At 50.9% G+C, this 24,747-nt stretch overlaps 9 protein-coding genes across 9 annotated transcripts; 5 read left to right on the top strand and 4 right to left on the bottom strand.

Annotated features, from left to right (window-relative positions):
• Positions 1 to 485: 485 nt before the first annotated feature.
• Positions 486 to 2,036, top strand: NCS54_00909700 (Hypothetical protein; the record flags this gene model as incomplete). Its single annotated transcript, XM_053154452.1, has 2 exons — positions 486 to 537; positions 586 to 2,036. The coding sequence occupies 2 exons, from the start codon at positions 486 to 488 to the stop codon at positions 2,034 to 2,036; spliced, it is 1,503 nt and encodes a 500-aa protein (XP_053010427.1).
• A 1,747-nt stretch (positions 2,037 to 3,783) lies between these two features.
• NCS54_00909600 (Kp4 domain-containing protein) lies at positions 3,784 to 4,253 on the bottom strand (the record flags this gene model as incomplete). The annotated part of the gene is made up of 3 exons (XM_053154451.1): positions 3,784 to 3,972; positions 4,017 to 4,074; positions 4,126 to 4,253. 3 exons carry the CDS (start codon positions 4,251 to 4,253, stop codon positions 3,784 to 3,786), a joined length of 375 nt encoding a protein of 124 aa, XP_053010426.1.
• Positions 4,254 to 7,059: 2,806 nt separating this feature from the next.
• On the top strand, positions 7,060 to 8,694 carry NCS54_00909500 (Hypothetical protein; the record flags this gene model as incomplete). The annotated part of the gene is made up of 1 exon (XM_053154450.1): positions 7,060 to 8,694. The coding sequence occupies one exon, from the start codon at positions 7,060 to 7,062 to the stop codon at positions 8,692 to 8,694; it is 1,635 nt and encodes a 544-aa protein (XP_053010425.1).
• Positions 8,695 to 8,981: 287 nt separating this feature from the next.
• NCS54_00909400 (Hypothetical protein) lies at positions 8,982 to 10,509 on the bottom strand (the record flags this gene model as incomplete). The annotated part of the gene is made up of 2 exons (XM_053154449.1): positions 8,982 to 10,259; positions 10,309 to 10,509. The coding sequence occupies 2 exons, from the start codon at positions 10,507 to 10,509 to the stop codon at positions 8,982 to 8,984; spliced, it is 1,479 nt and encodes a 492-aa protein (XP_053010424.1).
• A 650-nt stretch (positions 10,510 to 11,159) lies between these two features.
• NCS54_00909300 (MFS domain-containing protein) lies at positions 11,160 to 12,859 on the top strand (the record flags this gene model as incomplete). The annotated part of the gene is made up of 2 exons (XM_053154448.1): positions 11,160 to 11,346; positions 11,412 to 12,859. 2 exons carry the CDS (start codon positions 11,160 to 11,162, stop codon positions 12,857 to 12,859), a joined length of 1,635 nt encoding a protein of 544 aa, XP_053010423.1.
• Positions 12,860 to 13,069: 210 nt separating this feature from the next.
• Positions 13,070 to 14,816, bottom strand: NCS54_00909200 (MFS domain-containing protein; the record flags this gene model as incomplete). Its single annotated transcript, XM_053154447.1, has 5 exons — positions 13,070 to 13,598; positions 13,653 to 14,026; positions 14,075 to 14,209; positions 14,263 to 14,369; positions 14,435 to 14,816. 5 exons carry the CDS (start codon positions 14,814 to 14,816, stop codon positions 13,070 to 13,072), a joined length of 1,527 nt encoding a protein of 508 aa, XP_053010422.1.
• A 1,560-nt stretch (positions 14,817 to 16,376) lies between these two features.
• NCS54_00909100 (Fungal-trans domain-containing protein) lies at positions 16,377 to 17,603 on the top strand (the record flags this gene model as incomplete). The annotated part of the gene is made up of 2 exons (XM_053154446.1): positions 16,377 to 16,495; positions 16,547 to 17,603. The coding sequence occupies 2 exons, from the start codon at positions 16,377 to 16,379 to the stop codon at positions 17,601 to 17,603; spliced, it is 1,176 nt and encodes a 391-aa protein (XP_053010421.1).
• A 101-nt stretch (positions 17,604 to 17,704) lies between these two features.
• On the bottom strand, positions 17,705 to 20,375 carry NCS54_00909000 (Beta-glucosidase; the record flags this gene model as incomplete). The annotated part of the gene is made up of 4 exons (XM_053154445.1): positions 17,705 to 18,092; positions 18,143 to 19,576; positions 19,634 to 20,240; positions 20,291 to 20,375. The coding sequence occupies 4 exons, from the start codon at positions 20,373 to 20,375 to the stop codon at positions 17,705 to 17,707; spliced, it is 2,514 nt and encodes an 837-aa protein (XP_053010420.1).
• A 1,474-nt stretch (positions 20,376 to 21,849) lies between these two features.
• On the top strand, positions 21,850 to 23,087 carry NCS54_00908900 (Protein kinase domain-containing protein; the record flags this gene model as incomplete). Its single annotated transcript, XM_053154444.1, has 4 exons — positions 21,850 to 22,149; positions 22,197 to 22,406; positions 22,540 to 22,867; positions 23,005 to 23,087. The coding sequence occupies 4 exons, from the start codon at positions 21,850 to 21,852 to the stop codon at positions 23,085 to 23,087; spliced, it is 921 nt and encodes a 306-aa protein (XP_053010419.1).
• Positions 23,088 to 24,747: the final 1,660 nt, after the last annotated feature.

Raw genomic sequence — 24,747 nt, 5'->3', positions numbered from 1 at the left:
GCGGTATATCAAGACTAGCTTCTTTTCATAATGAAGCGGGCACAGGGATTGGAGTGTAACTCGGAGCCGTGATGACCAGCGCTGCCCTGTGAGTCTAATAACGCAGCAGGGTTAGGTGTTTAAGGATCTAACTGGACGAGGAGGCGAGATTGTTCGGTTGTCTCGGCAAGGAATAAAGAAAAAAAGAAAAAAAGAATGAGGGGCTGGATCCTCACACGTCGGCTTTGGGTGTCACCAAAGATCTAACCAATCACGAAACGAGAAGTGCGAATTACTCTTTTTGGTAAATAGTAGTAGGTGGAGTCTCTAATATGCGCTAAGTAAGTTAAGTATCAGCAATAGTGGGTACCGAATACATGGGTGTCAGAGCATATAACCCCGATTCTTTCCTTGAACAGTTTTCAAACCTGTTTTACTCTGGCGACTTTCGTCTTGCAATCTCGGTTTGAGCATACACCAATCAGTAGCCAACGATAGCTCTGAACATGGAAAACGACATGGCATCCTCGCCCTATTACACGGTGGTCCGCCCCAGCAGTTCGTAAATGAGGAACCAGCCAGTTTCCAGTCACTGACTCACCACAGATTGCCTTGACCGCATGTTCTACCTTCAACACCGGGTGGGAGCACAGTCAAATGTTTTGGTCTCAGCGCACTACGCTCCAACGACCCCAAGTCATGATCGCCTCCCGAAGGAGGCAGTTTATTCGGCTGTTTATTCCATCGTTGAAACGTACCCCGAGCTGAGTCTCATTGCGGTTCGGAAAGCGTCCAAAAATAGGAAGCAGCACCGCTTGCTACTCGCAGCGATGCATGAGATTGACCTCGAGACATGTATCGAATTTCACGATGATGAGGAACCCGTTGCTGGTCCAAATGTCATCGAACGTCTCCACAATGAGTGGTGTTGGACTGATGAACAGTCCAATCCTCGAACGCCCTTGTGGAAGGTGGTGGTTCTTGGGGGCCGTGAAGTCATCTTCGTCTTCCACCACATCATTTGCGACGGTCGTTTTGGCCAAATCTTCCACCGCGAGTTCCTTGCTACTATCAACTCTTTTGACAAAGACCACAAACCCTCTTCCCATATCGTCAAGGTAGACCCAGAGAGAGTCAAGCTGGGCAAAGAGACAGAAGAGTTTTGGACAAGCAGCACCTCTGTACTTCGCATTATCCACGTCTTCCTCATGTTTATTCTACTTCGATTCTTCGTCGGGAGACGACTTCTGTTCACAAACTTACCCAAGCCAAAACAACACACCGCGTCCGTCTTGATCCAAGCTGGCCCCGATAATCAAACCAAGACACGAGTCGCCACCATCCGCATCTCGGCCGCCAGAATGCGCCCCATCATCACCGCTTGCCGAGAGCGCAAGGCCAGCTTTACACCCCTTCTCATCGTCATGATTCTTTCCACCCTCGCTTGCGATTACTATCCTAAGGCCAAGGTTGGCATTTCAAATTGCGCCATTGATATGCGGTCGCTGTATCCGCAGGAGGAAGATGGGGGGAGACTTCTCCAATGTGCTGGCGGTACCGGGGAGCTCACCTGGCTAGACCGGTACCGCCGAATATATCGGTCCCAGTCCAGCGAGAAGGGACATATTACAATGGACGTTGATAGGGCATGGCAACTTGTGAAAGACTATCGAGCCTCTATCGCCAAGTCGACTGCAGGAAAAGAGCCTCCGGTACTCGTGACATTTCGAGCGGGCAATGCCATCGCGGATGATCTGGAGGGCATGTTGAAGTCCACATTCCCGGCTTTAGGTCTGTATCTCAACAATTGCATCCAAGTATCGAACCTAGGATCGTTCTCAGTCACGGAACAAAACGGACAGTGGACAATCCATGACATGAGCTTCTCAGCTTCCACAGTCAATGGAAACATTAGCTACAACATTGCTGTTCATGTTACGGGTGTGGAGGGGGGCGATACAGTTGTGAATGCATCATATGAGGACGGGATCTTCACAGAAGAGACGATTACTGGCATTTTGGAGGGGACATTGGAGAGAATTGAGGCCATGACGTAGCCGCAATACGAGCGAGTTACAGTCAGGGTTAAAGAGTGAAAGCAAGGAATTTTTTATAATACTGTGCTGGTAGTGTAGAGTTGTAAAAAATGCAGTATGAACTGCATTCAGGAGCCTATACCATAAGATCTCCATAATAATGATCTGAGATTTATTAATTCGAGGACACAGAGCCAAGCTCAAAGAGGAGTTGCGCTCTGGACAAAAGAAGTTGTGTTCCATTACTACAGAGCTAAGCAAAGCCAACGAGGGGTTGGCGATGTTCCGACCCTTTGTCGTCATCCTGTATCGGATGCTCAGTCCACTCTTTAGGTTTGTGCATATCTAGCTTCTCACAATTCTTGTTGCTTCGCTAAGTGATGATGGTCTAATCCCGCGATTTTGTGATACATCCAGGTCGCTTACCCTCGATAGACAGCAGTTCAGGAGCCAATGACGGGATAAGCCTAGTCTCGGTTATCAGTTAAATACTCTTCGTGGAAGCTCGGAAACTCAAGCCCCTTGTCGATACTCTCTATGGCTCCCATGGAAATTTGGTACCAGGTGATAAAGTTTCCTCTTTCGGCTTGAACGAGGCCTGTAACTACAAATACCAACAGTATGAGATACAAGACATAGTTGCGGATATGGTCACTTTATTGCCAGCTCGTAGTGCCCACGTCTTATCATGATTGCTGATGGTTGAATAGCTTACCGGAGATGTGTCTCACTCGGCTCAGCGAGTTTCCCTTGAACTTGAGATTTCCGTCCTGGCGTCTGAAGCCAAACCCCAGGACAAACTGAACATGATCAAGCGTCTCCAAGACGATGGAAGTATTCTTACCATGGTAAGTGTCCATCACGGTGATCCCTCTGTCGACTTTTTTTTTCCCTAATCTTCTATCAAGGTTGGAGATGGGTTAAACGACGCTCCAAGTTTATTCGCCGCTCACGTCGGCATTGCCCTTTACCACGAGGCCGCAACTCCTATAGTGGGTGCATCCGTCGTGATTCTCAACTCACGCCTGGATTCGATCCCCCTACTTCTGAAAATTGCCAAGCACACAGTTCAGCAGATCAGATACAATCTTGCTTGGGTTTTGGGCTACAACTGCGTCGCCCTTAGCATGGCTGCCGGATTCATCAGTCCTTTTGGCGTTGTTTTGACACCGTGAGTGGTTTCTTCCTCCAAATGTCTTGATGACACTGACTAATCTGGCCAGACCTCTTGCGGCGGCGTTCATGTCGGCTTCTTCGATACTGATCACTTTGAATGGGCTTTGGTTACGCAGTAGGTTGGCTGCTTTGGATACCTAGTAGTTGTTGTCACTTAGCATTGAAGAAACGCAGTAGAGTGAGATTTATTGTCTCTCATCTATACAATTCCTGCTCACAGGGACTAAGTGATTCTACCCTCACCTGTACTGCTCAAATGTCAGCAAGGCTGCATTCCCACGTGCCCGCCTTGTTCCCAGAGGGCTTCTATTCGCACACTTGAACCCAGAGCTCTGATGCACGCATGTGCACATATCACCGCCGTTCATGTCCAGAGGTGATCTTTACACGTTTGACAATTGGTTGATAAAGTAAGATTGCGTTTTGCGATATGTACATTCTCTGTCTCTCCCTCGCGAAAAAAATGCTTCAAAATAAAAGAGACGGTTTATGTACAATTGTCCAGGCAAGTATGCTGCTCATCTGATGGTTTCCTGGACTCGCCTCACTTAGAAATCAGCATCACCCAAGACCCCCGATGCGCAAAGCGCAATCAGAATCGTCTGGAACCCTCAGTGAATCCAGTGCATGGGTTGGAGACGTAGTTGAAGGTCAACTCGCCCTGGGCGACGTCGTTGCTACCAGGAAAGCCAGTGGGAACACTACCGCAGGCAAGGCATCCATGTTCGGTAATGTAGTAAGCGAGCTCCTTGGCCTTCTGTCCCTGCCAGCCACCCGTGTTCTGAAGAAGGCGCAGATGGCACCGGTATCGTTCTGCCTGGTGACACAAGCGATCTGCTGCCCATTGTTGTACCAGTGGTTTGGGTCAACACCATTGAGGAGGCTGATGGTTGTTAGCTAAAAGGAAGTCAAAGTGTGGTTCTAGAGGGTTTACTTGACCATGTCCTTGGACACGTTGGCACCGTACAGCATACAGTTGGCGGAGCCACGGCAATTGATTCCGAGTGCGTCCACGCCGACGGCGGCAGTGGCGAGGGGAAGAAGGATGGATTCGAAACGCATTGTGAAGGCTTGGAAAAAATTGGCCGAGATTTCGAGTGGATGTATCAATTGATGCTGAGAAGAGTCTGGTTGAGGTTGGAATACTGAACTCAAGAGTGGCGGCAACCTCAATGCTATTTATCTTTCGGTTGATACCCATGGCAACAAGCCAGACATGTCTGCAGAGATTAAATCTCATGCTCTGTGCCTGTTTGCCATCGCCGCCCAATGATTCCACAGCTTGATCATCACAGCCTTGAAGGTGTACATTGCATTGTAGCATCCTCTCCACTCCTTAACTCGGTGAGGCCCGAGACAAGGCCACCAGTCGGAGAACTTTGTGTCTAGGCCTTGGTCAGAGACAGTCCGTTCATCACATCTCTGGCCATGCGGTGAGAGGAAGCCAGAAACTGGGCGACTTTGTCCGAGAGAGCATGAATCAACTAACACAAGGGCCGGCCGCCGTCGCCGCCGAGGATCAACGGGTCGCCCACGGACCATCTGCCGGCAGTCACTTTCTCCACTTGTGGTCCAACACATACGGACATTGGCCCTTGCTCATATTTAGAGATCATTTATCGCTGAGCCGTAGTTTGTTCATGTCCATTGTCTAGATAATCACAGTGCGGTGACTACAAACGCCCCTGGTTCTCGAGCCCCCGCCCACTCCACATGATCTGCAATTGGATATGGAATCAATGTCGAAGCTGCATTGTACTGGGCCACAGGGCTGGCAGACTAATTCAGATTATCACAATGGTACTGGTAACACCGGGCAGTGCTGGTAGATGGATCTCGTTTCCATTGCTTGCCGGATGGCTTACTGAAAGCTGGGAAATATCAACTCTCCTGCAGCCCCTTGTTCCCAGACGCTGAATGTCCTCGATGATGACCTGACCTGGTAGCTTAGGTGGGCTCTCGTTGGCCCAACAAGACAACTGAGCATACCAAATGATCAACAAGAGAATCTTCAACGTGCTGGAGCTCTCGAAGCTGATCTTCCATAAAGTATAGGGTATTTGACCGTGTCTGAAGATCCCACGATGATGGCCGATGGGGATGCCTATAATTACTACCTTATGGTTCACTTTAGGGCCTTTGGCGTTGCTTCCCTTTGGGGGGTATGTTGGCGATGTAACTTAGAAAGAGGAGTACCTTGTTCTGTCTGCCGAAACACCTGCCAGGCATCGCACGGTCCTTTCTATGGCCCCGTTTGGAGAGGTCCACGAAGGAGAGGTTCTCTCGCATCAAGTAACAATTGCAGTCCATGTAATTATATGATTATTGCAAGGTTATTAGTCTATGGATTCACTTTACCAACCCACTACACACAGAGCCGAGATTACGCAGCGCCCCCAGCGTAAGAAGGATGGAAATGCAAAGTCCGCCCAGTGAATCCATCCACACTGTCCCAATGCCCGTAGTACTGAGGACGACAGTTACAATGGTAACAAAGCTCATGAGCCCGTCTAGACGGTGGTGCATGGCTGTTGATTTCAACAAGCTGGAACACTCGCCCTTTGCGACTTTGAGTGCTTTGTCATTGTCAGCACACAGCTATTATCTTTAAAGATGCGCACTTACTTCTGCGATAGAGCCACTCTTTCACAACGACAGTGATAAGGACTATCCACACCGCATGGAAATTTGTGCTGGAGGGGTTATGTGAATGCTCCGAGGTCACATCTAGAGGAGTGTCAAGGCCAGGTGACGCAGTGAAGAACTGCAGTTGAAGGCTTGTCATGTTTTCCCATGCCATCTGTAGCCCAAGAGCGACGAGAGCACCCGATGAAACAAGCGATGACGTCTCCTCCAAAAGTCTAGCCGCCGACATATTTTTGCTGGTTGTGCGCAAATGCTGATTTGTTTGTACAACAATGAGTGCAACAAGGTCCGTCGCCAGATCACTAGCACTATGCCAGCCGTCTGCAGAAAGAGAGCTGGATTGAAATGCCCACCCTCCGGCTAACTTGAGGGCTGTGAGACACACGTAGGCGATTACGCCGACCTGTACGGCTCGGACAACATGGTCGGCTATGGATTGTTCGTGATGGTGGTTTGTGGGCGTTCCGTTCATGGTGGAAATGGATGATGAATATTTGGACTCTATTTCCGGACTGACAGTCGAGATATATAGGAGATGACGCCTATACAATGTTCATACATTACAGGCACAGCGACTTCAACATAAACATCGTCATGAACAAGACAGATGCATCGTTGACTTAATCGCCATGACACAAGATGGAGGCTATGCTGTGGTGCGAATGCGAATGTTGTATATTAATCCAATAATTTAAGCCCGACGGGATCTATCAATGGACCAATGTGGTGTCTTCATCCTTTCCGAAATCTACGATCGGGTCCCGAGATCTCCAGTCCGCGCCCACAAGGCTGTGTCCCATTATTAATTGACCCTCAAAGAGATGCTGACGGATGACGAAGAGCTGAGCCACCTGTCGATCTCCCGGCACGGGGCCCGGCAATACCTGGTCAGCCCTAATAACACGATGCTTGATTCGTTCGAACGGAGATCCGACGGCTCCTAGGATTACGTCACTGACTTTAGAAGAAGGCCATTGGCTCAAATGACAATCGCACTCGCACTCGCATCTGGCTGTTGTTCGTTGATGGCAGAGGATACACAAATGGATGCATGATGAACAAAGAAATTCGATGTAGTTACGCTTAATATGAGATGTCACGATAGCAAATAGACTATATAATTCAGAGTCAGCGCACCTGGAATGAAAAGACAACAAGCATTTCAACTCATACACAATTCACCTTCTTCCCACAGCACGGATCAAAACACCCCCAGACCATCATGCAACGTTTTTGGCATCTTCTTCCACTTGCCTTGAATGGCTTCAGAGTTGTTAAAGCCTCTGAGTTGCCCGCCGCAATTGGACCGCCTCCTGACGTGAACCCTTTGGCTTTGGGACTATATGCCACACACGAGATCCAAGAGCCTACCGCACTCGAAATAGAGGGCACCATTCCGTCATGGCTCACTGGTTCTCTCTATCGTGGCGGTGCAGGTACCTGGGACGTCGGCAACTTTACAGCTGAACACTGGTTCGATGGCTTCAGTCGTAACCACAAGTTCGAGATTGCCAATGGCGCCGTCACCTACAGAAGCCGTAACTCTACAGACGAGTTGATTCACTTTGTCCGAGAGACGGGTCTTTATCCATCGGGATCATTCGGAACGGATCCTTGCAAGATCATATACGGTGCCATGGAGACTACGTTCAGGGATGGAAACAACACCCACGGCGACAAGGATAACAACAACGTCGGTGTGGCTTTCATTCCCAACTTTGCCGGCCTGGATCGTAATACCAGCAGCGTCGGATCGCCTTTCGACACCTTGGTCGTCACGACAGATGCCAATTCCCTGCAGCAGATCGACCCTGTCACTCTGGAGCCCATTGAGCTCTTTACCTACCGGGCTGCGAATCCACTATTGAGCAACGACGGCCGAACCGCCGCTCATCCATTCTTTGGAACGGACGGATCCATCTGCAACTATCTCCTCGACATGTCCCTCAAGACCCCCACTTATCGCGTCTTTGGTATCCAGCCTCCAAGTGGTGAAGCCAAGATCCTCGCCAACATCACCGACGCGCCGCCCGCCTATCTCCATTCCCTCTTCGGCACAGAGAACCACCTCATCCTCATCGTCTGGCAGGCTGATCTCGTAAAACCCGGAAGGACCGTCATGGAGAGCATTGGCCCTTGGAACCCAGAGCGAAAGTCACTGTTCTATGTCATTGATCGTGTCAACGGCGGCGTCGCCGCCAAGTATGAATCAGAGGATGCATTCTTTGCTTTCCACCAGATCAACTCTTTTGAGACTGACAACGGAGACATCTATGTAGATCTGCCGACTAAGCCGGATGCGAGCTTCTTGAGTGCAGCTGAGGTGCCCAACTTGAGAGCCAACATCGGTACCTCCCATGGCTCATCCAAGAACGATATTGCTGGAACCTTTACCCGATACCGCCTCCCGTTCCTCGGTGACAACGCTCGTGCCTCCAATGGATCCCTCATCACACACACAGCCGAGGTCGACTTCACATTGCCCTATGCCGAGGCAAACATTGAGCTCCCGCGAATCAACGAAAAGTTCTACGCGCGTCCTTACAGATACACGTACGGTGTTCACGTCAATCAGAAGGGCTACTTCAGCGATTCCATCATCAAGATTGACACTCAGACCAAGCAGGTTAAGACTTGGGCCCCATCTGTCAAGCACCTCCCGTCTGAGCCAATCTTTGTACCTACTCCTGGAGGCGAATGCGAGGATGATGGCGTCCTTCTGACGGTGGCCATGGATACCTCGAAGAGAGCTAGTTCTTTGGTGGTTATCAATGCGACGACTATGGAGGAGATTGGACGAGCTCGGATGCCCGTCGTCATGGGATACGGGTTCCATGGTGTATGGGGCTCTGTTTAAGACCGTGCCCGGGATAGGTAACGAGGTCAATGTCACTAGGAGATCATGATATGACATATCTATTCAATGAGCTGGCTTGAAATGTATTCATTGGACTATATTTCTCAACCAGCTATCTAAGAAAGGCGCATTAATTCTGCCAGTCAGATCATGCACTTAGCTGAAAAGAAGTTAAAATATCATCTATTGGCCTTGTACACACACCACCCTGCCCTAATCCAAAAGAGTGTCAGCCGCGGAGCAAAAAACACAATTCTCAACACACTGTAAGCACATGCAATCTATCTCTAAAGCAATCCCATCCTCAATAACCGGTTTCCAAACTCAATTAGATAATAGTCCCCATACACAAGTCCGTGATCCCAGTAACGCTTATGATCCTTGGCGTTGTAGTTGGCCGTCGCGTTTCGAAGAATGGCGTCAAAGCGACTTCCTGCCTCAACTTCTTCAGTTGAAACGGCCCCATCGGCATAGACAGTTTTTGTCTTTTGCTGAGAGAGCGAAAAGTCGAGCGTATCTTTGATGATGGTGATGGCCATGTCTTGGAATCGCTTGCTTTCCTCGAAGCGACGTAGGCCTGCCAGCGCTTGAGAAAGGATGAGCATGCCATTTGCAGCAATGACACCAGCTGAAGAGTCTCGGAGCGGGTTGCTCTCATCAAGAATAGGCGCATCAAAATCCCAGAGAGGGACGTAACGGCCTCTCTTGCGATTCTCTCCAGGGACTGAAATCTCCACCACCGACGGCGACATCTCTAGACGCATGATGAAATACTCAGCCATGGCAATCGAAGTCTCCAAGAACTCAATATCCGTCGTCCAAAGATAGGTTTGAGCATATCCCATGATACCCCAAGCCTGACCACGAGCCCACGTGGAATTCGCCTCGTATCCTTGTCCCGTACGACGGTCCTTGATGTCTCCTGACCGGGGATCAAAGTTGATGACGTGAAAGTGACTAAAGAGCTTCTTGTTTCCGCGAGGATCCTTTTCTGGGCGGAGATGCGAGCGGATGAGCGTCTTGGCATGTGCTGTAGCAGCGTCTGCCAGATTTGTCTCCCCAGTTTGCGCTGCTGCGTAATAGAGGAGGTCTAGGTTGCACATTGAGTCGATGATGACGAGGAAATCCTCTGTTGCGCTGGAGATATCCACGCCCTTTTGGTCTAGAACATCCCAAGATCGTATAGCGTTCACAGTCTTGTTATTACGCGTATAAAGTGACCGCGCTGCCGTGAGGATCGCGTCCAATGCCCGCTGGTCATGCAAAACTTCCCATCGCACACGCATGGACGGCTGAATCATGAAAGACATGTCATGAGTATCAGTTCGACGAGCCATGGCGTGAATAGGCTCAGCCCACGCATCGCCGAGTGTGAGCAGCTTCTGCAGGAGTTGTTGCTTTTGCTGACCAGGTACGGTCTGTGGGTACTTGACCAGACGTTCTACTAGAGAATAGATGCTGCCTGGGAAGAAGCCGCATGTCCAGAAGGAGGCTTCCCGAAGGTGGTATTCGCCTGCTTCTGGGCCACTCTGGAGAACATACTCAGGGTAGGCTGCTGGGGGATTCTGATGCTGGTCAGTATGTGATGCGACATATTAATATATTGGTACGCACGTTGTTGACAAGACCATTAACCGCTGTCTTAATAATCTTTGCCGCAATGTTGTCCTCATACAGCTCTGACAACTGGCTTCTTAGAGGCAGAGTCGACTCCAAGCGTGACGGCTCAGAATCGGCGACCTGAGATTTGATGCCACTTCTAGGCGCAGTGTCGGCCTCGACATCACCAGAAGCTCGGTCTGCATGGGGTGCCATGATGATAATCTCGCTTGAAAGGAATTTTGTTGGTTAGTCTGGGTTGCATGAGGAGAGCCTCTTTTCTTCCTCTTCTTGTCTGGTGGAAACCGGCTGCCCGGGGTAAGTCATGCCCGACGGTTAGGCCGACGGTTATGCCGCGGTTCACAACATGCGGGGATCTCCAAGTGGTGGCATGATGATCTTCACGGGGTAAGTTGGGGTGCTCTGCCATCGGCTCCGTCTTCCCCGAGCTCGGCTACCGGAGGAACCAGTTTAACAGGCTCATGACCTGAGTTTCACGCTGTTGGTGTGGGAGTGAATCTGGGGTAGATCCGGGGTAAGGATACAACCTCGAGTCAGGATGCATCGGGCATCGGGCTAAGAGACCCCCGGGCGATGGAGGCGCACCAATGATACCTCGACATTCAGACGGCAGTTTGCCCGGGCCCAAAACAAGGTTCTCCTCTTTCGTGTGCCCATGGGGAATGGGCGTCGGTCCATGTGCCGGCAGGCGGTGACCGAATACAAGCTTCTCCAGCTTCAACCCCAGAACCTCGTAGATTTAAAGACGGTTTGATGCACCTTGTGGATCTGGATCATCACCACTTCATCAACTGGCACGACAAGCCAAGTCAGTTACCAATTGTCACACAGAAACATCTTTGACAATGGCAAAGTCTCCAAACGAAGAAGCTCACCTTCCTGGTGTCGATGGCGATGACTTCCAGGGCCTCGTCCTCGCCGATGTCATTCCACGCGATCGCAAGCCGTGGTACTCTGACTGGACCCTCTGGAAGCTGAACCTGCTTCTGCTTAGTGGTCTTTTGACCCAGACGGCAACAGGTTTCGATGCGAGTATGTGAACCGAGTTCTTTGTTACCGCGGCCTTTACACAACTGTCATACTAATTAACAATGCAGGTATGCTCAACGGTATGCAGTCTCTGCCTCAATGGCAAGAGTTCTTTGGCGAACCCAAGGGAACGCGTCTCGGAGCCATGACCTTTGGCCCCAACGGTGGCGTCCTCATCTCGATCCTTGTCTCGTCTCAGCTTTGCGATTGGCTCGGTCGAAGGAAGCCCATCTTTGGAGGATCCATCCTTATCATTGTCGGATCCATCATTCAGACCTGGAGCCGCAACTATGGCATGTTTGTTGCTTCGCGCTTCATCATTGGCTTTGGCCTGGGAATCGTTTCTACCGCTGCTCCGCCGCTGCTCTCTGAGGTCACATACCCGACGCATCGTGGACAAGTTGTCTCCTTCATGATGTGTTCTTGGCCTCTTGGTGCCTTGATTGCTGCTTGGGTCACGTACGGCACCTTTCAGATCCAGGGATCCTGGGCATGGCGTCTCCCCAGCATTCTTCAGGCCACCTTCTCCGTCGCCCAAGCTTCCCTGGTACTGTTTGCCCCTGAGTCTCCCCGATGGCTGATCTACAAGGGCCGTTACAAGGAGGCTATGGATATCCTGGTCAAGTGGCACGGTTACGGTGACCCCAACTCCAGACTTGCGCGCTTCGAAATGGCTGAGATTACGGCTACTCTCGAGGTCGAAAAGGTCCAGAAGAGGTCACGATGGGCTGAATGGATCTCGACCCGTGGAAACTGGCACCGTTTCTTTCTCGCCCTGTACATCCCCGCCATGCTGCAGTGGTCTGGCAACGCCCTCACCTCTTACTACCTCGCCAAGGTTCTCAACTCGATCAATATTACCGACCACAAGACTCAGCTGCTTCTCAACGCCGGTCTTCAAATCTGGGGTTTCCTTTCAGCTGTTCTCTTCGCCATGCTTGTCGACAAGTTTGGTCGACGAAGACTCTTCCTCGTTGGCATGACTGGTATGGGTGCTTCCTACGTTATTTGGACCATCTGCTCTGCCCTCAACCAGGAGACAGGCTTCAAGCACATTGGCTATGCTGGCGCCGTTCTAGCCATGATCTTTGTCTTTTCTCTGTGGTACCACGCCTGTTCTCCCATCGGCGCAACATATATCATGGAGGTCACGCCCTACTCGCTGCGTGCCAAGGCCTCCATGTTGTACCAGCTGACCGGTAACTTGGCCGGCATCTACAACGCCTTTGCCAACCCCGTCGCCATGGAAGCTATTGCATGGAAGTACTACATCGTTTGGTGTGTCGCCATCGCCATCCACCTGACTCTCATCTATTTCTTCTTCCCCGAGACCAAGGGCCGATCCCTCGAAGAGGTTGCCGAGATCTTTGACGGTCCTGATGCCGCGGTTGGCACCAATGCCATGAAGCAGATGGGACTGGATACGAATGCCGATGGTGCTGTCGGCTTTGAGAAGGATAGCCAGGGGTTGGAGTCTTCGGCTAAGGCTGCCGTTGTGCAGGTCGATAGGAAGTAGAGGTTGGGACGGAGATTTGAAGTCTTGAACAGAGGGGATGTTGGTTCATGTGTGACAGGCTTTTCTTTGTAATATCCTGGTGGACTGTATGACGAAAGGAAACCATCACCCAGAATAATAAGAATAGCTTCTACCAACCCTGGTCCTTTGTCTAAAAGATTATCTTCAGGGCCTGACTGCAACATTCTGTATACGAAAGGTTTCCATAGCCTACTCCTTATGGCTCGTAACTGCCACACCAACTCCCTTCTCAGCCCCATCAGCTGAATCCGTCGCAAGGTCCTCTGTCTTGTACTTTCCAAACTTTCGTAGGCTCACGTTCTCGTTGAACAAACGATCAACCTGTTCAAGTGACTTGCCCTTGCACTCGGGAACGCAAAAGTACACAAAAACAATGGCTAAAGCGAGAATTCCTGCAAAGACGAACCCAAGCTTCGATCCGAGCCCTGCGTACTGGTCGTACAGCAGATAAGGGATACTGAAGCTGACCACAAAATTTGTGGCGACGTTGACGATGGAGGCTGTTCGCTGCGAGGCATCTCGGAGGCGCAGAGCTGGGATCTCAGTAGTGACGACGTAGTTGAGCGGTGCAAAGGCGAACGTGAATCCGGAGCCGAACAGGGTGAGCATTGCTACGATTCCTGACTTGATGCCGAAGGAGGGATTGGCAACTGTTCCGAGAGCGCCCATGGTGACAATCGCCGAGAACATCCACCCTGCGCTTGTGAATAGAAGGGGGCTGCAACCAGTTAGTCGAGTTCAAGCCCAGGGATCGGTCTTGTCTGAGACTCACCGACGACCTAGCCGATCAACGAAATAAAGGCCGGTAAAGGCAACGGTAAGATTGACGATGGAATTGATGATGCTCATGGTGAAGGGGTTTATGGTTCCGATATCGCGAATGAAGATAGTACCGTAACTGGAAGCAAAAGCCTGGCCGGTGGCTTGTTGGAAGAAGTTCATGGCAACAACAATACCGGTTCGCCTGAGGTTCTTGCCCTGGAACAGTTCAACGTATCGTCCCTGCTCAGGTTCCTTCTCCAAAGCGTACTGGAGAGCCGCGAACTGCTCGTCGATCTCGGCTTCGGTCTGTTTTCCTTCGCGCAACTTTCCGAGAGCTGCTCGTGCTTCTTCGGTTCTATCCTTGGTCAGGAGCCAGCGCGGGGACTGTTCACGTGAGCTTAGAACATCCAGGGAGATTGACAAGCAGCTCACCTCTGGGATAAAGAAGATCAAAATCATGACGATCACGGGGATGATGAAGAAGAGGCCAAAAGGAATTCGGAAGGACAGATTTCCGGACAAGGAACTTGTACCTCTGCAGACACAGCTGACAATAAGGGTGCCCGTCTAACGAGATCAGAACACTGTGGCAATGTGGGTTGCGGACGAGATAACTGTACCATCAAGCTGAACTGATACGAGCCGACTGCGAAGCCTCGGATTTCTTTGGGCATGATCTCGGATTGGTAGACGGGGACGACAGCAAGCTCCATGCCGATATAGATGTCTACACATCAGAGATTCATCCGTTAGCGAGATCCAGTTCCAGAGGGACATGGAGACAAAACCTACAGTTGAGGATTCTCGTCGCCATCATCTGATGCTTGCTAACTGAAGTAACGGCCATGATGGCTGGAACAAGCGCCCAGGCACTCATACCAAACATGCACCATCGCCGTCCCCAGCGCTCACTGACCAAGCTGCCGATGATGACTCCGGCACCGAAGCCGATATAGTTCAGGCTGTTGAAGAGCGATAGCCATGATGGCGAGATCTTGTATGTGTCCGCGGCCTCGTTCCAGTCGCCAAACTGCCGCTGGAAGGCGTCCATGGCCTGGGTGTTGTTGTACGCGGCGTTGTCAAAGCCATAGTTGAAGGTCGATACTGCGATGACACTGAATGCGAGGGCCAGGTGGCGGTTGAAGTGTTGAAGAATCCTGTTGTTAGACAACATGGTGTCGTCTGAGATGGAGCAGAGATCAGAAGGGTTGACTGCTTGGCTGTGTGGGCCTTACCAACGGACCTGACGTGACGAGGTCAATCTTCTTATAATGGCAAGCTTCAGAGGAGCAGTCTTGAAAGGAGTCAGCCACCAGTCTGGAGGTCGTTCGAGACTCTGCAACCTCTGCTCCCCTCCCCAGTCTCAACATCCCGTAAAAGCTCGCTTCCCCATGGGCACAGACAAAGTTGGATAATTAGCTCCGGGGAAAGCGGAGATTGGTGGGGACAGCTCGGATGTCGGGCGGAGCAGATGACCACCTGAGGGGTTCTGAAAGGTGACCCTGATCCTCCTCCGCCCGACTTCCTTAACTTGATCCGACCGACTGACTCCTTTGGAATTTTGTATTGATCGCCCTGGTACCGAGCTGCTGGAACTCCTTTGCCATGGTGGATAACTCAAGGCGAGACCGATCCCGAACACGGATCCGGAAGACATCCGAGATTTGTGCTCAGTGCCGCAACCGCAAGGTGAGTCAAGATTTTCCCGCCAAATTCGTTGCTCGGTTAATCTCAACGGCTACAGGTCCGGTGCGATGGAGACCCTCGAGGATGCTGTAACTGCAAGAGACTTCGTTTCGAGTGCTCTTTGGTCGCCTCGTCCGCCGACAAGGATGGTCTGCCCGAGCTGCTCGAAAGGCGACGAGTTTGGAGAGCGTGCATACGTTGCCGAGATCGCAAGTTGAAGTGTTCTGGAGGATCGCCAGCATGCTCGCGGTGCGCTCAGCGAGGCGTTGCATGCCAATATCCCAGCTCAGCGACGGTGGTGAGCATCGATGCCCAAGGTGCTGTTCAACCCGCCTCTTTCAATGCACATAGTTCAACATCACAGCAATTGCAACGCCAGGCAAGCCCACCGCCAGGTTCGGCGCAAACTACAGCTGATGTACAGTCGGGAGCGTCAACGTTGTCGCTGTGAGTTGCCGCTCGGTCCATCTTGTGACATAGCTAACGTTTAGCAAGGGAGTTAGGGATTGACAGACTTGTCGTCAAGCAACATATAGATACCTTTTTCGAGTTCATCTACCCAATTCCCTGTTATGGGTTCCTTCATCGAGCGAGTCTCCTCCAAGCCTGGTCCAGGGGCCATCTCAGCCCGCTGGTCCTACGTGCCATCTGCGGCCTCACCGCGCGCTTCATCCACCCGAACGACGCAAAACATGCAACCCTTGCGCGTAAATTGATCCAAGAGACCGAGTCTGAGCTCTTATCTCGGCTTTCTCAGCCAAGAGTGTCTGATATTGAAACCTGGCTGCTTGTCACGTTTGACCAGTACCTCTCGCGACAGTTTAGCAAGATGCTCGTCTCTATGTCTCTGACCTCTCGGCTTGCCTATATCCTCCGTCTCAATCACGAGAATGATCGGCCATCATTCCTTCAACAAGAAAGACACAGGAGGTTGATGTGGTCCATCTTCACGACAGACACGCTGTATTCTAGTGGCAAGACAGAATTCACATCTTGTACCACCGAGACCCTTCATATTCGGCTGCCCTGTAACGAAAAGTCGTTTTCAATGGACATGCCTGTTTCAACAGGGTTCTTGACCAGCGATGCTGATGCCTCCGGCGAGTCAAACATTGGTCTGCTGGGCTATTGCTTACGCGTGCTCGACATTCGTGATCGTTGTCAGAGGTAAACCGTTATCCTTTGTTACCCCTGCTTGCTTAGCACTGACATGTATAGGCTCACGCTGAAGATTAGCAATCATCGGAAACTCTCACAAGATTCATTTACCGCCGTCCAGTCCATCGAGGATGAGCTTCAGCGATTTAGCATCTCACTTCCAGAGCGCTACAGATTTGATGCCAAGTCATTCTCTTTACGAGCCTTCTCCCCCTCAAGAACTCCGTTCCTAATGCTCCACGCTTGGTGGCATCAAACGCACTGCGACCTCTTTCGCTTTACTATTCCCGGGTTCCGAGAGGGTCTCCCCATAGCCGAAATCTCCCAACTATCGCCAGAATTCGCAACTTCTTGTCGCGAGAAATGTCTGTCTCACGCCTTGTCCGTATCAAGGATCCTCGAGACGCCGAAGTTGGTTGGCGGGGCAGATTTGATCAGCGATCCGTCCCTCGCCATGTGTGCTTTCCACTCGGCGAGGATCATCTCAAGACTGGGGCAGCATCCGATGGGCAACTTGCCACAAGATGAGCTCGTTACAAGGTTATCCTCGTGTGCCGATGCACTAGAAGAGCAAGCCGCGATTTATCCCACATCTGCCATCTTGAAGAAGGGCATCATGGATCTCGTCAGTGATGCTCAGCGAGATCGGGATGGACAATTTGCGTGCCCGTCTATCTGGGAGGAGGAAGAACGGGAGACTAATCTTTCAGGGAGCTCTGCTATACAGGGCGGAGAAACTAGACGAAAGGAGATTTACTCAAAACACAGTGTCAGTGAGGTGGTTCAGAATCTACATTTCGAGCCTGGAGACGGCGATGAAGGCAGCACAATTACTCAAGAGGCGGCAGCGACGAATGAATCCAGCTCGACATACCTCGAGAACCGCCCTACTCTTATGAACGTTCAGTTGATGGAGGCCCAACAGCAAACGACTATACCAGAGCTCTTCGATGCATCGATACACGATTTCGATGGCTACCTAGGAGGTTCTTCGGGGTATAACGACGAGTTTTCTGCTCTTGGGGCCGATCCAAGACACGATTCTGGACAGCCTGATCTATTTATGGACTCGTTCTGGCCTTTGATGGAGGGAGACTGGATGCCTGGGCAGATGTAGAAGAAGACAGCCAATATCAGACCATCTAAAGATGATACACAAGGCAGTAGTGACGAATGAAAAGAAATCTTGTAAATTTGCGCCTATAGATCTATTGTACCTCAAGGTCCGTTCCAATAATTATCCTTCTCTTCAACCAAATCCGTTTCCAAGCACCCACCGGAGTTCACAACAGAAATCGTGTACGTGCCCGCTTCACGACACCAGCTGTCACTCTTGACATCCCAGACAGCCGTGCTATACTTGTCCAGAGATATGACCACGGTTTTGCTTTGCGAAGGCTCTAGAAGAGTCTTCTGAAAGCCCGCAAGCGTCCGTAGTGGCCGCAAGAATCTCGACCTCCTGCCAGACTTTGTCGTGTTAAAGGTGACGTATAGTCGTAGCACTTCAGCGCCTGTCAAATTCCCAGTATTTTTTACGTCCACCAGTACGCTATTCCCTTGAATTCTTATGTTGGAAATCGCAAATGTAGTGTAACTCAGACCATGCCTGGGACCGATTAGCAAGCCGCATCAGTATAGGTAGAGAGGTATCCTTACCCAAATGGAAATGCAACATCAATACCACGAGCCTCGAACCATCTATGTCCAACGAACACATCCTCGGCATAGTATATCTGGCCGTTGTCACTTCCGAAGCTCAGATATGTAGGCCCATCCTCAAGTCGGTTAGGAAAAGTCATTGGCAGCTTCCCGCTGGGATTTGTCTTGCCAAAGATAACGTCGGCAACGGCGTTTCCGGCCTCATTGCCCCCATACCAGCTGTGAAGAATTGTCTTGGCCTTCCATGGCATAGCCACTGGATTGCCAGCCTGGGTAACCACTATGGCATTTGGTTGAGCCTCCAGCACAGCTGAAACAAGGTCGTCGACGTGAGGTGGAAGTGCCATGGAATCTCTGTCCATGCCCTCCTTCTCCAGGTCCGAGTTGAAGCCGACAACTACAAAGACCTGATGGCATCGCTTCGCCAGAGACACAGCTCGACTAATTCCCTCAAGTGGATCAAGCTTCAGACACCCGCCCAGCCGACAGGCACCTCCTGGTAGAGGTAACATTGAACCCGCCCCTCCAGTCACCCTGGACGTCAGCGCACTCCCCGCTTCCACACGCAAGCGATAGGTGCGATTTGACGACATCTCGAAAGTGCCACGCCTCTCTGTTGAGCCGTGACCGAAAAACATACCGCCATGGGATTGATCTCTCTCGTTGTCAATCACGAGATGGTCGTCTATGTAGAGCCTTGCAACACCATAGCTGGCCAGGCCAAACTCATACAGACCGTCGACATCTGGTTTGTAATTTGCCCGCATTGATACATAGAATACATCTTTCTTCTCTGGGTGGTTGTAGTCCATCAGCTGATAGGTGGTATCTGGAACGTTCTGAGAGTCAAAGGGTTTTCTATCCGGGACCGAATCGGGCTCATTGAAGAAGGCGACAGATACCCCTGGCTGTCCAAATTCGTCGACGACGTGTTCGCTTGTGAAGTAGGGGAGGAGAATATGCCCGAATACGCCAGGCTCAAAGTGAACGCGTGCCGTGGAAGGTAATTGATCTCGAATACCTTGGAAGACAGAGCTCGTGTAGTATGGTCGCAAATTGGCACTTCCGCCTCCACAAGCCGCAGGAAGCTTGGCGTTTGGGCCAATAACAGCAACTTCTTGACAGTCTTGGGGTCGAAGGGGAAGAATATTCTCCGAATTCTTGAGAAGGACGATACTCTCTTGGGCGAGACGTCGATTAAAGGCCCGATCCTCTGGCAAATCACGGGTTGTCTCTTTTGGTGAGACTCGTGCTGTCGCTGTGTTGTTGACAAACTCGAGTACATTTCTTGCTCTTTCATCAATCGTGTCCACCGAGACCTTCCCCGAAGTCACGGCCACGATGGCCTTATCAGCGCGGTGTCTCGACGGACCGGGCATCTCAATGTCCACGCCGGCCTTGAGCGCACGACTGCATCCATAGGTGCCGAACCTATTACTATTAGCGGTGAACCAACCAGGGCATCGATATTGACCAAGAAAGTCTCACCAGTCACTCATTATGAGGCCATCAAACTCCCATTCCCTCCTTAGTATTTGGTCTAGAAGCTTCTGACTTTCCGAGACGTGGGTACCATTGACCTTGTTATAAGACGACATGACAACCTTTGGCTTACCGTCTCTGACAGCCATCTGAAAAGGTTTCAGATACACTTCTCGTAAGGCTCTCTCAGACATACAGATGTCAGTCGACATCTTATCAGTTTCTTGATCATTGGCCACAAAGTGCTTCAGGGCAGCGAGCGTTCCTCGACTCTGCACGCCTCGAATAATGGCCGTAGCCAGTACACCGCTCAGGTAAGGATCCTCAGAGAAGCTTTCAAAGCCGCGTCCATTGAGAGGACCACGAACCAAATTGACCGTAGGACCTAACCACACATGGGCGCCCTTGGCCTCACACTCTCGCGACAGAAGCTGGCCTGCAGCGTAAAGCAGGTCGGGATTCCAGGTGGCACCCAAGCCTGTTCCGCAGGGGATGCAAAGTCCCGGGACGGGGTTGAAGAAGCGACCGCCTCTGGCTCCGTTGGGTCCATCAGTGCATTTCACCGAGGGGATGTTGTGGGATGGGAGGGCCACGGTGTGCCAGAAGTCGGCGCCTGTAAAGTGTGAGTTGGTGGAGAGAAACGAAGGTGGTCAAGATACGCACCTGAAAGGAGAGAAATCTTCTCAGATAGTGTCAACGAGGCGAGCTTTGCCTCAACATCTATTGGGGCACGCTGATGGATATGCATGGTCGGTACTGCTGTTGCAAGGGCAAACTCAGTAAAAGCTGGGAATGAATACTGTCCCTGCAAACATTTAAGGCCACTGAGAGCTAAGAAGAAAAGAAGGTAAAATTTGGCTATCAGACTAACCTTGGAATGACGGAACACTGTCTTCTCGATTTCTCGATGATCTTGCCTCTCATCCAGGGGCTCGGAAGCAGTGTCGGATGTCGGGCGGAGAGGGGTGGGACTCTCACCCGAGACTTTGAAGCGATATTGGAACTACCTACTCTGCACGACCAGATCTATTAGCTAACGCATGGAAATCCTTGTAACGGAGGTCACATGGCTAAAAGACTTTTTACAAGGAGGGGCCGGGTCTGACGCGAGTTGACAGTACTATCGCCCATCACCTCTCGTTTCGCCAGGTATCAACGAGTAGGTGCTTTCCATTGGTGGAGGGATACATACATACATACGAGGGATCTATATCTTATGTCACCAACCACCTCACGTTGGTCTCCGCCCCTTGTCTAACACCTGAGCTCGTAATTACACGGCTTGAATTACCGTGACCGTCATCGAGCCCTGAGTTGCCTGCGTTGGCCCTGCCGACATGTTCGCGGACAAGAGTCTCGATGATCACCAATCCGGTATGGTGTAGTGGCTAACATTTCGCGCTCTCATGACCTGAGGGAATAAGTACCGCGGAGCCCAGGGTTCGATTCCCTGTACCGGAGACTGTCCACTTTCCATGTTTCTTTTTTTGGTCGCAACTGCTACCATCTTTTTGGGGCATTAACAGAGTGCATGGGGAGAGACGGGGACCGGGGTGCTGAGGAACCGGCTGACATCACAGGTAAGTCCTAGTAATATTACTCTTTGCTCTTTTAGCTAATAGCTCTTTCTGAGGCGTTGTGAGGTCATGGGTAACTAACAATCAGTATTGCGGGCTCGGAATATAGACAAACGGCTCAAGTCTGTTACCTCCTTAGCATTGTTTTGAAGAGCTCATATCTTCATCCTTCTGGGGATTTCTTAGGAGAGAAAGGGTACTGCTCATTCTAATAGTTACACTTCATACTTGCCAATTGAAACTTCTTCTGAAAGCCCGCCCATCCACCTCAAATCCCCTTACGCCATGTCAAGCATAAGTTGAACATGTCGGCCCTTGGCACATCTTACCAAATTAGTGACTCGACCATAGGCAGCTGGCATTTGTGTCACAGTGATAACTCATTGGTCCACGACAAGTGGGCCATCAGCTCTTGTGAATGGTCACAACGTCACGTTGTAGCTTGGCATCGACAACCAAAAACGCCTAACATCCGAAACAGGCCACGCCACTACAAGCCATCTTCCTGCCTTGGCCAAACCGTGCTGCCCATTTGGCTGCCTTGTTGCATATTTTCCCCATTCTCCATGTCCACCCCTTCACTTCCCCGCAACTGTCACTTTCTTCGTTTCCTGAAGTGACATACATCACGTCCTGCCGCTCACAATGGACAATGATCAGCTCATTCAACAATGGGAACTCGAAGTCAAAGACATGAGCGACAAATTTACGTGTCATCCCAGCCAACAGAGGTGGTCTACTGACGAGAGGTGGGAACGCCTAGAGATGCTAGGTAGAGGAGGCTATGGCGAGGTCTGGCTTCAAAAATGCACCACAGGTCCACGAATCGGAGATCTTCGAGCCGTCAAAGAAATTTCCAAGAACTTTGGGCAAACTTCAGAGTACGAAAACATCAAGATTCGTGATCAGGAGCTCTCAGCCCTAATCAAGTTCTCACACCAACGAGTACGATCTGGCTAGCCTGGTCCAGTGCCTTTGCTGATGATTTATAGTATCGCGACCACTTCGTATCCTCTTTTGGATGGTTTCAGACGACAAGGTCTTTGTTTATTACCATGCAATATTTTCCTCATGGCGATCTACAGTCTCATATTGCCCAACCACTCTCTGATGGAGAAGCATCTGCTATCACTCGGCAAATCCTCCAAGGCCTCTCATTTATGCATCAAAACAAATTTGCGCATCGCGACTTGAAACCTGCGGTAGGTTCTGACTTATATATTTGCCTAAATCACATCTCCTTCCCCTTTCCCTAGCTTAGCTTCCCTCTCTATCCACCTACCACCTCTTCAGCACAATCCCCTCTTACGTTTTCTCTAACACGTTTGATACCAGAACATCCTCGTTCAAGAAAAGGGCCCCAACTGGTGGGTTAAGCTGTCCGATTTTGGTTGTAGCAAGGAAGCTACAACTCTCCGAACTACTGTTGGCACACCACCATACTGGGCACCCGAACTATGCAACATCTTCACTCATGCCGACGAAGAATCCTGTGATTGCATAGCAGATCGGACCTACTCGTTTGAAGTTGATATCTGGGCCGTTGGCGTCATCGCCTTTCGTTCAACCACGGGAGCTCTACCATTCGGAGACAGTCCATACTCCAAGCTCTATCGTTACGTTCGGCAAGGCGCCCCGTTTCCAACCAGTCTGTTATTGACTGGTGAGTCCAAGCTGTTTATTGAGTGGCTTATGAGTCGGTCCCCAGGTGATCGCCCCACGGCGACGCAGGCCTTGGCCCATTCTTGGGTTTCATCATCCCACCATGATCGTTCGACCTCAAGCACTACAGATGAAAAGTCATCTGGGTCAAGAACCAGTGGCCCATCTGGAAACAGACAAGCCTCGGGGCGCTGGACAACGGCGACACCGCAGTCTCCTAGTCCTAAAAAGGTCCAGCCAAGTGACACTGACACGACATCCGGAGCCCAAAGTATGAGGCTACCAAGCGAGGGACAAAGATCAGCAAATTATTCGAGTACTGATCTGGCATCTACTACTGGTGCAAAGGACCACTCCTCCGACTTGGATCATTTTGATCACCCCAAGGTTGGGTTCTGGCGTCGCTCGCTCTCTTTCATCAACCACTTGCGCAAACCTGCTGATGAAACAGCCAACAACCAGCTTACACCAGAAGAGTCTCCCGGATTATCTGTGATTCAAGATCATAATTATATTATCTACAGTAGCACACAGAATACTCAAGGCGACTCGACACACACAACAGAGCCACAGGCCGCTCCACCACCGAACGAGGCTCGGCCCATCATCACAACTAGAGTCGAAACGGCAATAGCTGTGACAATAGACGCCGATAACAGCCCTGTACAACCTGCGGAATTCAGTTACCCGGGGCCCGTTACGTGCCTTTCTTTCTCACCAGACGGAAAATGGTTTGCGTCTATTCATGGGCGGGAATACGGAACGCGACTTCAACTCTGGAGCATCGACGAACAAGAGCTTTTCCGAAAAAGCCACTGCCTAAAAGCGGCTCATTCCCGCTTGCCGACCTCGATCTCTTTTTCTTCTGATAGCAACCGTTTGGTACTATTCTTAGGACAGGACTGGTCAGGGCAAACGAACGAGCAATTAATTGCTGTGGCTTGTACGCTTGGTGGACGAGGCTATTTTGAACCCGTCATGAGCCATTACGTCTCTAACAGTAACACCATCAGGAGGGATAAGATAGTGAAGGATGGCCGACGAATAATCATCGCTTGGGTTGAGCCAAAGTCTGAAAAGCAAAGGATCACCATCTGGGACGCCAACTCGCAGGGGGGATATGAGATATTCCAAGAACACTACGATGCCAATCGCGGGCTTTTTTGGTCAGAAGATGGTGAGCAGTATGCAGGGGTTCGGTTCAGAAGGGCCAATGGCAATCATTTCTTCAAGTCCCAGGCGCCTGGCGGGATGTTGGTTCGTCACACTTTGCCGCCAGCGTACCAGCTCGCTGCTGTGGCGGGCTTTTCTTCGGATTGTCGTTGGTTTGCGGCCCAATCATTCTTCGGTTCAGGCTTCGTGGTCTTTGAAATAATGCCAGGGGGGAGTTGGAAGCTGAGTTCTTCGCTGGGTGCTCCTAGCACCGTGCGGGCCGTCGCGTTCTCACCAGATTCCCGAACACTTGTCGCGAGCTGCAAGACGAACAGACTCGTTGTATGGGATCTGAATGACTCCGGCACATTTAAATTAAGGCGGCAATATATTCGCAACGCAGTCACGAAACTTGCCTTTTCACCAGATGGTAAACTATTGGCACTGGGAGACAGTGACGGGATTTCTGGCATGATAAAGTTCTAATAGTTATTTTGCTACGGCAAAGAAGTCGGACGTGAGTTGCTTTCTTGCCCACTGAAAATGAACCACAGGATGTCATAAACGGTATGAGCGTATTCGTTCCCATGTCTGCATACGTGGGCCTTGACTCATATCCGACAAGGTGATTTCACGACGTGGTGAAGAGCAGCAATATATCCCAGCCAAGAGCACTCCCCGTCGGCCAAAGCACGTTCCTCACTCGCTTGTTTGTCGATACGGATGATT

This window comes from Fusarium falciforme, chromosome 7 (genome assembly GCF_026873545.1).
Source record: "Fusarium falciforme chromosome 7, complete sequence".
Lineage (NCBI taxonomy): Eukaryota > Fungi > Ascomycota > Sordariomycetes > Hypocreales > Nectriaceae > Fusarium > Fusarium falciforme.
Note: the sequence above shows the minus strand (reverse complement) of the source record. Positions and strands in the feature narration are given on the sequence as shown.